This window comes from Benincasa hispida, chromosome 11 (genome assembly GCF_027475165.1).
Source record: "Benincasa hispida cultivar pf3 chromosome 11, pf3_genome.v1.1, whole genome shotgun sequence".
Taxonomy (NCBI): Eukaryota; Viridiplantae; Streptophyta; class Magnoliopsida; order Cucurbitales; family Cucurbitaceae; genus Benincasa; species Benincasa hispida.
This window is the reverse complement of record NC_143488.1, coordinates 25,024,460-25,037,842: the sequence shown is the minus strand read 5'-3', so window position 1 is coordinate 25,037,842 and position 13,383 is coordinate 25,024,460. Positions and strand designations below refer to the sequence as shown.

The 13,383-nt window shown below is 30.6% G+C and overlaps 1 protein-coding gene across 1 annotated transcript; it reads right to left on the bottom strand.

Moving 5' to 3' along the window:
• Positions 1-7,749: 7,749 nt before the first annotated feature.
• Positions 7,750-9,366, bottom strand: LOC120092127 (NAC domain-containing protein JA2-like). The gene is made up of 3 exons (XM_039050340.2): positions 9,073-9,366; positions 8,708-8,976; positions 7,750-8,613 (listed from the first exon to the last, which is right to left on the bottom strand). Exons 1-3 carry the CDS (start codon positions 9,236-9,238, stop codon positions 8,152-8,154), a joined length of 897 nt encoding a protein of 298 aa, XP_038906268.1. The 5' UTR covers positions 9,239-9,366; the 3' UTR covers positions 7,750-8,151.
• Positions 9,367-13,383: the final 4,017 nt, after the last annotated feature.

Here is a 13,383-nt window from a genome sequence, read left to right as displayed (position 1 = left end):
TCGACTCTTTCTCTCTCAGAATGAGATAAAGTGAGTTTAGAATAGAAAACCAACCTTCAAATCAACTCTCTAACTTTCGGGGTCTTTCTTCCTATTGGAATTGTCTCATTTTGTTTCTTCATCTTCCTTCGAATCTCGATACAATCTAGAATTTTTTTTACTATGTGGCAATACTTTTCCTCATAGATGACGTTAATTATTGATGGCAAAATCTGCACTCATAGGTCGAAGGGACATTTGGGTCGGCTGGCCCAATTCCTTTTTTTCTGGACTTCCTTAGAATCGTGTTCTGGTTTTATCCTCCGTGTTATTTTTCTTTTTTGTGTTTTCTGCTCAGGTTCAAAAGTACCTATAACAAAGAACAATAGAAAATATGAGTTAACAAGATTTGTTGATTCAAGGACTTCTCTTGTGGCGACTCTAACTTTTCATAATTTCAAAACTCTACAATTGCCATTTTTTGGCTGTTTTTCCTTCTTATTCTTCTCTCTCTTGAAATATCTCGCTCCAAAAAATATGACTGCAAATAAATCAATCTTAATCATTCAATGCTCGAATTGGTCAAAAATCGCAAAGGTTTTCTTCAAAAGTTATGGAAATTCTTCATCATTTGGAAGATTCAGAAACTCTTTGATAGCTCTCCAAATGAGCTATCTTTCTCAGCTAAATCGTGTAAGTTCCTATGAGTTTAATATTTATTTAAGTTCTTAAATAGGTTATTGAGCATAAGAAGAAATCGGGATATTTTGGATGCAATTTGGGCTTAAATAGAGGAATTGGCAAGTAATTGGAAGCAAAATGGTGGAATCGTGCAATAGGAGGGCCTTAAGCACTGTAGCGCTATCCTGCAATGCTACAATGCTCCATCAGTTCCTTTAAATACCATCTTCATTTTAGGGCAAAATTATGCAAAGGATTGAGAGGGAGGCGCCCATTCCAAACTATGGGTCTTTTCCTAAATTCTTCATCTTCTACTTAGTTTTAGGTTGTTTTCCTTTAAGTTGAAACATGGCTCAATGTTTGCGAGCCCTAATTTCAACTTATGTAATCTTGATTAGCCTTATTTAGTATATGAATTTGTAAGAATCCAATCTCTATTTATATAAAGATTATGCTTCATACACACATATATGTGTGTATATATATATATCCTTCTGTTGTTTATTTTTATCTCTAGATTGAATTCTTAGTATTTGAATGGTTAGAATTGACAATTCAAATCGTTAAGCATGCTAATTGCTAGAAATTTAACATGTAATCCGTAAATATTATGTATTAGTTGTCAAGTAGCTAAAGTCATCTCAAGAGTATATGATTTGTTTTCACGACCTTTTTGGAAAAATCAAGATTACCAAAAGAAATTGAATTAATTTTCAATTCTTCTTATTTAATGCCAAAAAATGTCGTAAAAGTCAGCTGATTCCAGTTTTTTTCTTCAACCTCACGCACGGCCAAAGTTATCTCCACACAAATCAATCAAATACAAAATCAATTAAATACCAAATGAAACACCGATGAATGTTAACATCCCTTGAATTGTAGGTGCCACAGTAGAGATCACAAATTACCGATTAATTTCTGCTCCGATACCATGTAAAAATAGAGGAAGAAGTAGGTTTTTCTTATTAATCAAAAGTTAACTAAGACATACACACTAATGAGATTTATATAGATAGGACAGATAAAAAAAAAAGTAAAAAATTGATCTACCCTAATAAATAAATAAACAATAATATATGTTAGCACTCAACATGTAATCGGTAATTGTTATGTGTTAGTTGCCAAGTAGCTAAAGTCATCTCATGGACATATGGTTTGTTTTCACAGTATTTCCGAAAACATCATATAGTTTTCTTGAATGACTTAAGGATAAAGAACAATCGATTAACAAATCGGCGTTTTTGTTGGCTAAACATCATGGCTTAGCTCTAGAACTTAATGCATCTGTTTAATTAGTCTTAGCATGATTTTCATGCTTTGTTAATGCACACATAGATTAATTAGGATGCAAATCTTAATTGATAGTTTAGGATGCTTAATGTCGACTTTTTCGCTTAAGTAAGTCATGTAATCAAGATTGATTGAGTAATACCCTAGGACCATGAATATGAATGGGGGATTCTGTTTCTATAAGCTAAACCATCTTGTCATTTTACACTTTAAAAGAATAATCGCTTTTCTTCTTAGCTCGTTTATCTTTCAATTCTCAAATTCACACATAAACAGTCTCCTCCCCCATTAACTGCTTTAGCTAAAAGTGGACTTTGAGAAACTAATCTTCACGCTTCCCTATGATAGAGGTCTCGACAACCTTCCATTGAACGCTCTTCATTGGATAGAGTTCAAAGATACAAATGTTGACATCGATCACACGCCATTAATCAGAATCAATGAAATAAGGATATGTCACACACCACCTTTAATCTTCTGGTAAATGATAAGGATTTTTGTGGTATCATTTTTCATTTCTAACTGTATGATAGACCAACAACCTTTTCATAATTTTTGGGGCATTATAAAGTTGACAGTGTAAATGAAACAAATACGGTGTGTACACAAATGATGTTAACGTCGTCAAAAAATAGTGTCAATAATGTTGTTAACAATCACAATATCAAAGAAATGATGGAAGAGTAGTGTTTTGCCTTTTGGGTACGAGTTTAGAGTTTACGTTACAAATTTCAAAGAAATAAATTTAGTCCCATTAAAAACACATAAATTTAAATTAATTTAAGTTTAAAAGAATATGAAAAAAAAAAAAAACAAATTTAAGGTCGGTTTGGAATAACTTTTCAAATACTTAAACTTATATAGAAAAAAAGGGGATAAATATTGCTTATTGTTTCTTTTATAGCGTATTAAGTGCAACAAAAAAAAAAAAAAAATCAAAACTGTGTGTATCATATTTAATCCCATAGATCAGTTTTAATTTCTAAAAGAAATTTTTGTCTGTCTTTTGTGTTTCTTCAAAAATAAAAATCAACACATGAATTTGCTCTCTCGTCACACGAGGGTATGTGTCTTTCTCTAGATAATATGTCAAAGTTAATCTCTTCTATTAATACCCATTGTTGATGTTAAAATTTAAACAAAAAAACTGTACCTAACCTTTACATGACACCAACAGAGAATTTATTTCAAGAGGAGAAGAATATGACTTACAAAACATAAAACTTGCATATTAGTATGGTTTTTCTCACACACTCCGATGCAAATCAATGAGAAAGAGTGTAAAATCAGAGAGTTTGAAAGTAGGATTGAAGTTACCTCATATAAAGCTATAATGATGTATTTATAGAGTTTAAAAGTAGAAAAAGTGTACAAAGCCATTAATTTGGGCATGTGTACATTCCTCTATGTGCTTAGGACACTATCTTTGGCCTAAATCTTGTTATTTTCTTGAACTTGTTGCTTCTATCTTTATTTTATGTTGATTAGTGAGCATACCAAGATAGTTTTAGTGAGCATACTAAGATAGAGTTAATGAATAGAAAAATACTTGTCAACGCCGATGAGTTAAAATTTGTGTAAGTTAGGAAACTAAATAGTCAATGTTCAAATTTTAATTAAGATCTAAATTTTAGAGGATGTTTGGAATGACTTTTAAAGTGTTTAAAAACATTATTTTTATAATATGTAGGATGAAGAGATCGAACTTCTAATCTCGAAATTGTTATTACATTTTTTATATTAGCTGAATTATGCTCTTGTTATAGCTCAAAATCACTTTTCTACACAATTGAGAGGTTATTTTAGATAGATCTTCTTGGGATGATTTACAAAATAATAATTTAAGAAACGCTTATTTTAATTTATATATTGGAAAGATAGTGACACACTGACACTAGCATTAGTTGGGATAAAAAAAAAAAAAAAAGGTATATTGGAAAAGTAAAAGTGTTGCAAAAGAAAGAAAATAAGAATAAGTCTACTTTCCAATAATGATTTTCCATTTTAACAAATATCCTTGCAGCCTTTAAGCCTCTATCAATTGAAACTTGTGTGATTGAGGTTTGCTTTTTGGCTAGTGATGCAACCATTTCAACCCTTATTTGAAGATGCCAAAGAATCCAATTCTCACAACCAAGCATTTCCATTTTATCCATATACCCTACAAATTCTTTTTTTAATATATATAATCATAACATAATTTAAAATTCATATAAATCCAAAAAAAAACAGATAATACCCTTTTATTCACAACCAACCAACCATATTCAAAATTTGAAAGTTATTATAAGGATAATACAATTTATTATAATGTCAAAACTAACATTTTTTTAAATACTAAAGTCCTAATTGGAAATTAAGCTTTTTATTTTTAAAAAAAAAAATTCTACACATTTTTAAAATTTTAAAAACACAAAAATGAATCTAAAACCCGATTTTTAGAAAGTTAAATAAAGAAAGTCTTAGAAATAAAATTTCAAAACTAAGAAGTCTCTATCTTATAAAGTATAAGTCAATAATTAATAAAGGAAGAACAAAATAAAATGACCATTTTGAATAATTACATCAACTTTTGTTTGGTCTTCTATTAAGACCAAATCAATTATCACAGAAAAGGTGAGAAAGAGAAAGCATGTTTATCTCTTGTATGCTCTTTGTTCTCACCATAAACTAAAACTTCAAAAGAAAAACCAAAGGAATCTAATAAGCTTTTCTCTATTAAAAATAATAATAATAATAGTGATATATTAACAGTGTGATGCCTATTTTATTTTTAGTGCTTTGAAGATAAGGTGTTTATTAAAGATACATTTGTATTATTTTAGAGATATTTTCAATTCTTTGCTAAATTTTATAAATTAACAAAATAAATTAATATTTAATTTGATCATATATTTTTTTGATTTAAAAAACTAATTCAAATAAAAAAAATTATTAAGGATAAGGTTGAAAGTATATATATGACGGTTGAGCAATGATTAAAATATTGATGTTGATATCGATATCGAGATCTTTATTTTATGCCTATATCGACGGATATTTCTATAAGTCATGAAATTATAAAAATTTATTTAGATTAATAATTAAGTTGTTTTACTCCAAAATTAAGTTTTGGATATTGTTATTAACCATCATATTCATTAAGGTTGTTTATGGGTTGGGTTAGATTGGGTTGAAAGATTTTTTAACCTAACCTGTTCGGATTGTAAATTTTTTCAACCCAAATAACCCTTATTAAAAAATGAACCAAACTCAACTCATGGTTGGTTCAAGTTAATCGGGTCATTTATTTAAAATTTTGTTCTAAAAAGAAGCAAAGCATAAATATGTAAAAATCTAATTTAATTATTTTCCTATATTGAATTAAGATTAACAACTCAATTTCAATATATATAGTGAAAATTTTCTTTCTATAGTTCTAAAAGTTGTTAAAGAATAAATTATTCAAAAAATATTGGAATTAAATAAAATTAAAATTGATATATGTATAAATAATTGTGTTATAAGTAATAAAAAATATATATTTTAATGTTAATAATAAATTCGGGTTGGTTCAAGTTGGTTTGAGTTATATTAGGTGAACCTATGAACCAACCCAACCCATAAAATTTTCATTTATTTGAACCTAACCCAATCTAAATGAGTTAATAACCCAACCTAAACTTTTGGGTTGAGTTGATCGATTATTTCAGGTCATCGGGTTTTTTGAACACCCCTAATATTCATATTGAACTAAATATATGACACCTTTTAATTTTTACAAGTATTTACAAAAAATGTTGGAGATATCTGTTATTAAACAAATGTTAGAGATATCCATGATTATTTAATATTCATATCGAACCATGTGATATATGGATCTTGATGTATATATCAACATATCCACAAATATGTTCATCCTTGTTGGGTTAGTAACTTATAGAACAATAATAAAATATGTGAGACCATATGCTAGTTTGTTTGAGTTATGTGTATCGAGTTTAATTAGTACTAAAATTAGAAAAGTTAATCTCAAAATTAGGTTAATTATGTTCTAAAAAGATTATGCTAATTGTAATATAAAAACTACTTTTTATTGAAAATTTTCAGATGATCAATTAAATAAAAAGAAAATACTTTAATGGCTATAATAAAATCGAAAATTTTAAATAACTTCCTTTTGACTTAAAAATATATATAAAAGAACGAATAATTGGGGGCACAAGAAAGAAAATCCACTAATTCAAGTAATGGAGAAAAACCGAAGCAATAACTTGCACGGTTAAAACAAGAGCGGCTGCCCCAACACGTGGCCCAATCAAAACCAAGTATGAAAAGTCAAGTTTGACCACACGTGGAGGCTTTTGTGATGGTCGGCATGACGAGTGGTTTTATTTTTCTTGTTATTTTTATTATGTAAAGAATTAAATTTTCGCACGTGGGACTTTGTTGGGGACACGTGGAGCTTTTCTGTTTGGTCCCCGAGAAAAGTGGACGTAGAAGTTTCACTTAGAAAACACTTTTATTTATTACTGTGCTAGTTCTTATCTTTTTTTCTTTGAAGAAAGAAAAAAATTCACATCTTTTTATTAGTGACTGTCACATTCTGCCACGTGTACCGTCTTTGGCCGTTGATTCTTCTGAGTTTGGTTATCCTAGTTTTTGTGCTTTATGAACAAATAATATTTCTATGGAATGTTATTATATATGAAATTAGTATTATCAAGGTTGAAAGATTCGCTTAAGAAAAACCTCAACATAATTTAATTGGTTAATGAATTATAACTTTGAAAAACTTTGGATATTTATTCAAGTATTACTTACATTCAAATAACCATTCAATTTAGAGTGAAGATTAAAATATTCCGTTTAAAATATTATTTTAATTTATTTACCTTCAATTTTATTTTATTTTAATTTTTTAAGGTAATTTCAATAAAACTCATAATAGTTTCACTCTTACTTTGAACGATAAACTTTAGAAATTATTATTATTTAACTAGTTTCAATAGAAACTTGAAAGTAGATAAACTAAATTTAATGTATTTTAAATAGTACATGTGGTCAAAGTACATGGATTAAAATACTATTTAAACTAAATTTTTTTAATACAATAAATATGAAAATAGAGGATTGAGTCTATAACCTGACTTTGACAACTAAACATACGTTTTAGTCAAGTGAAAGTGAGTCGATTTTGATTTAATTAAATAGGTCATATCTTAGCATAATTAAGTTGAAAATAAATTAAGGAGTCAAACCATGAATTAGCCAGTATCATTAATTATTGATAATATTTGATTTTATTATGAATTATTATGTTTATATTAATAATTGAGTTGGATCAAAATATATGTCAATACCACTAAGTTAAAACTCATTTTGATTCTATAAAATAAATTATTTTAATTGCATAAGAATGCAATTAAATTAATTCATACTTAATTATTAACATAACCATAATCCATATATTCTCCACCACCGACACTAAATAAAATCACTAACTTGACTTAATTAAGTAAACTATACATAATTTGATAATTACTAAATAAACAAACCATTATTTCCCAAACATTATCAATATTTTGTCACTTTAGATTGCATTTTTTTACTTCACATTTAAAACCCAACTATCATTCCGTTTTGAAATGCCATCATTTTATTTTCTTCATAAACCAAAAGTCAAGTTCGATGATATTTAACCATCAATTTCTTACCACCTAATTGACAATAACAATTGCAGAGGAGTTTTTTTTACCTTTTTCTTTCCTCTCCAAAATATGAATAACAAGCAAATCAAAATAGTACAAACCAAGTCCATCACAAAAACTCATCATAATTTAATCATAATCATAAAATAAGGATGAGCATAAAAAAATAATAATAATTCCCAAAACACTAACACACTAACTATTTAATGAAGTTTCAATCCTAAATAATAATTTGCACAAAGGTATTAATTTGGGTGTTTCATTTTTCAGTCTAATGTCTAATAGGATGGGACATTGAACTTGTTAGAGAATAAAGGTTTATAGGCAGCAAAGCAGAGTATGCTCTGTTTCTCTCTTTTGTGCTCTGTTTTTCGCTTTTCCGTTCAAAAAAGAAAGCAAACTTTTCCTTTTGCTTCCATTTTCAGAATCCAATTCCCCAAAGTCAAGTCTATTCGAATCCCAATTCTATTTACACTCTCTTCGCAAAATCCAAATGCCATTTGCAATCATCTCATTGGCTGAATCTGAACAAGCCGCCGCCGTCGTGTTGCTGCGTCGAGTATTGGAACGCCGGCGGCGGTGGGTAATCCACTTGGCAAAATGGCGATGTAATCGAAGGAACGTAGACATCGGCGATGGTGTTGTTGTTGTTGTAATTGAACGTTCCGGAGTGGTCGACGGGAGCGAGTTCCGGCACTGAGTAGAGCCTAGCCAGACTCGCCCAATCGGAATTTACAGAGTCTGCCGGAATTTCAAAGTGGAATTTGTTCATAATGTCGTTTTGTTGTAATGTTGTTTTTGGGTACGCGAAGAAATCGTCGCCCATTTCCGGTAAGGACTCGATGACTTCGTCGATGTGAGAAGACGACGACGGCGAAGAACCATTGCTGTATTCTTTACTTGAAATACTCCCCGTCGGCTTCTGACAACTCGAATTCTTCTTATAAATCCGACATAAAACCCAATCATCCAGCTGAAAATTTGGAAAAAAAACCATTAATACAAAATAAAAAATTACAAAACCCAAAATGTTGGTTTGAAAAATTGAAATCTGTTGTCAATTGTACCTTGGAGCTTCCTGTTTTCCTGGAGGAGGATATAAGGCGATACTCGTGCATAATCCAATTCGTTTTTGTTCCCTTCGGAGCTTTTCCCACATAGAAAACCAGAGCCTTTTTAATCCCCACGTTCTTCCCCTCCGACGAGATTATTTTGTCCGTACCGGTCGCCTTCCAGTAACCCGAACCGGCAACCCGATTCGGTCTAGACCCGTTTGGATATTTCCGATCTCTTGGGCTGAAAAAGTACCATTCTTTCTCCCCGAATAAAGCTTTCCCTGCAAATCACAATTTCTCTTAGTTTTACATATAAAAAGTAGAAGGGATTTTGGGTTTGGGTTTGGGTTCGGTTCGGTTTGGTTTTCGAATCTTACCAGGTAAAACCCATGGATCGAATTTATACAAGTCAATCTCAGCGATGAGCTGCAAGCTGAAATGGTGGCCAGCGACTTTCCGGCAAAGATACTGAACTAAAAGCTCTTCGTCGGTCGGAAAAAATCTAAACCCCGGCGGTAAGCTAAGCTGCGTCAGCGGGTCCATTGAAAACAGGAGAGACGAAAATTAGGATTTTCTTTGTTTTGTTTTTTTTGCTTCTCGGAAAAGAATTAAACTCTTTTTTTATTTCCTATCTTTTCTTTTCCTTTTTTTTTCCAGAAACGAGAGAAGGAAAGGGGTATTTATATAGTGTGGCGCCTACATAAGATAAGTACGGTCGTCCTTGTCGGACTGTTGGATTAGCGGGCCCACATGTGACGATCACCGGTGAGAACTAGCCACGTGGAAGTCCGAGTTTATCTAATTTATATAGGGGTCCAAGCTTCCGGTGCATGAACGTTGAACCGTCACGAAGTGAGTCATTGAGATGGAAGGACACGTGTCGAGATCTCCATCCATCTTCTAGAACTGGGTAGGGTTTCTCCTACTTTTTTTAAGAATGATAAAAATGAGATTCGAATTTTTGTAAAGAGCAAAGGGGAATTTTCTTTTTCTGCATTTTAAATTATGGGATTTTATGAGAAACACGTCGACAGTCGAGTCACGACAAAATTGGGACACGTGGTGTGGTCGTGAGAGGCACAGAGTGTATTGAAGTTAGGCTTTGGAATTTAAACAAAAGCCAAAAGAAAAAAGAAAGAAAAGGAAAAGAAAAAGAAAGTGTGAGAGTGAAAGTAACGGCAAAAAGCTTTCACAATTTTTGCACTCATTGTATACGAGGGGATACAAACGTAAAATTCATTCCCACACATTTTTTTCACACACAAAATCATATGGACTATCCAAAATTTCTTCGCCATTTTAAATTCTAATTTTCGTCCAAAATTTTAATAAATTTTTAATTAAAAAGATAGTTTAGAAAACATTTATGAAAAATCGTCAGTAATGTTACTTCTTTACAAGAATATATAGATGTATTCCGAAAATAAAGTGCAAATTTTAGAAATAGTTTTTTTATAAGCAAACCTAAAATGTGTAATCATATTTCTCTAATTAATAATGTCTTTTTGTTGGATAATTTACTTATTTTTATTTTATTTCTTTTCTTTAGTTCTAAAAGTTTACGGTAGAAACGTAGAGTTTGCAGTGTGTCGTTAAGGTTTTCTATTTTAATCCTTTCTTGCTTATATATAGTGAAGAGAAGTTTTACACAACTTTACATAGCTTTATTTTTTTTCATAAAAGATTTATTCAAAAAGTTTAGAGCCTACAAGTTAATGAAAATTTATAAAAGGTGTAACTGTACACAAGCTATTTTAAAGAATGTATCTTCGAAGTGAAATCTTAAATAACTTAATGTAAGTAGGAGCATAGCTCTACAACATCCTATTTTACTGTTTAATATTTTTACATTTTCTAAGTTGTCATCTCCAATTCCCTAGAGTCATATATAGTGCCACATTCAATGGACTTATATTTTGTAATTAGTCGATTGTGCTAATTCTTGATTTTATTGACTAATCATATTAAAAAGGGAAATCTCTTGGTTCTTTCTTTCTACTTTTTACTCCTAATATGGTGTTGATAAAGAGTAATTAAAACGCAAGTTTTTGTAGACAAAACAAAAAGTTTAGAAACAATGGATCATAAATTAGATGAATGCATGTGTATATATATATATACGTGCCAATACATGAATGGTAAAGTTGACAGAAGATTTGGAAGGGAGGGGGCTAAATGTCAAAGGAATTTTGAAGTTGATCTAAATAAAAAGACAATTATGTGATTGGTGCAGTTGTGGGAGTTAGGTGAACGTGAAGGATTTTAGTGTTACAGACAAAAGGGAAGAAATCATTTAATTAAAAATTAACCCCAATTAATTTGTTGTTTTTTGGATCCAGGAATGAGGATATTGCGTATGCATTAGAGGGAGGGACGTGATGGGAATTTTTAAAACGTATGCTGGGTCAAATTGGCACGTGGATAGCCCGTGGGGACATTGCGGACGACTTGTCGTTTTGTCGTCAGGGTAAAGCTTTCTTCTTTTGTGAACGTCGCTCTGAGTCCGACGCTTGGGTTGTTCTTCCCCATATTTTATTTGCTTCTATTCAAATAACCCTTTTTTTCCTTAATTTAATTATTGTTATTTCACGAATTATTTTTTTAATGAACTTTCTATTTATAGTATTTGAAATTTAAAATTCGTATCTTTTGATGATGTGGTGGGTTGTTGTTGGGATAACACTTCTCAAAGAAAATAGAATTATTGTTTGCATAGTAGAGTTCATGATTAATTTTCTTATTTGCAATTGTCCATTTTATATTGGATATTTATATAAATAAGATTAAGTTACGAGTTTAGCATCTAAACTTTGAGTTATGTATCTATTTAGTGGGGTGTGCACATTGATTGTTCGATTTCGATTGGTCAACTTCATTTTTTCGGTCTTTTGAATTTTTAACACTGTCTAACTTAAATTTCTTTTTTTTTTTTTTATCTAATAGCTTCGTAAACATTTATTTTTTTTTATCTAATTATGTCTTTAATAAATTCAACATTTTTAAAAATTAATTAATCCATTAAATATAAATTTGAATTTTATGTTTGATATAATCCTAATTTATTGATTTTATGTAGCTCATATATCCATAAATTAAAAAAAAAAATTGAAAGTTTAGAGATTAAATGTGTAATTTTTAAAATTTTGAAACTAATTAGACATGAATCTCAATGTTGTATAAATTAAGGAATTTGTAATTTAACCTATAAATTAATATAGGTTAAAATTGTTATAAAAGTGGGAGGGTGGGGGCCTTGGGATGGGTTATGCGAGATGAAGTTGGAGCGCTTCGCGATGTGGGTTGTCGATATATTTATGGGAAGTTTGATTTCTTGATGGCAGTGGTTTGGGCAATCGTCAAGGGGCTGAAGGCTATTGTTTCAAAAGGGCTTTGCCCCATCATTGTTGAGTCTGATTGTTTATCTACGATTAGATTATTAATAGGTTAAGAGGTCAACTTAACAAATGTTCAATTCTTTGGTGGAGGAGATTCTAGATGTGGCTAAGGATGGAAGAGTGTGCCAATTTCATTATATAAGGTATTGATGGAACATGAGACATACGCAGCGGAAAAAGGACCTAATTACACTCTAAGTGCTTTTAATTTAAAGGAAATTAGCATGCAATTGAAGAAAAAAACAGTAATTAAAAATTATCTTTGAAGCTCCCGAAACGCTTTTCCTCACTAAATCTCGACCCGAACTCTTCCGAACCACCACTAGAGTTGACCTACTATCCTCTGGACTTAGAACCTGGTTGTGGGACCCGATAGATGAAGAACCCGAGAGAGAAAGAGATGGAAAAAATATGGAGATTTTTTTTGGGTTGGGTTTTTAATTTTTTCAGCCCAATTTTGAAAACTAATTTTTGTAAAAATGGCAAAAGTTTTTAATCCAAATTCAAAGTCCATATTTATAGAAAAAGACCCTGCAAAAATTGCATGAAATCAATTCATTAAAACCCAACACCTAGAATCCACATCTAAGTGAGCTTAATGTCTGTGGAATTATCCAACAAAAGTTTGGATTTTCCCACTAACTTTAGTCAAAGGGAAAAATAGTCATTTTGTCAAAGTCAATTGATCAAAAAGTCAACATTTTGACTTTTATGATTTTTTCCGTGTTGACTAATTTTGACCTCCCGAGCATAAATCCGCATTCATTTTCTCGAAATTCAAATTACATTTGAATATAAGGTCGGTCAAAGTTTGACTTTTTACATCTTTGACCATTTCCATTATTTTCGAGCTTCCGAATATGAATGTATTCATATTCTTGATATTTAAATCATATTTAAATATTAAAACTGTATCTCTAAACTGAAAAATTCAACCACTATATCACATATACTTGTCGATTTCTCTCTCTTCACCTAATTCGAATAATTCGAATTATTATATCATACTGTTCTAAGTTTATTCCATATGATTGAATTATTATATCATACTGTTCTAAGTTTATTCCATATGATCTGATAGGGGAACCTAATGGACCTACAGATCATGGGCTCCAACAATCCGAGATTAACCGTAAAACTCTTTGACCTAATTAATCAACATTTGTTAACTAATGGGCCATTCCACTAAAGTCCCATAGTTGCACTCCCCTCACTATAGATATATTTTTGTTCATTTGATATAACCATAATCAGTAAGCTAATCCTTCACAGGTTGTTCGTAATCTCAACTGG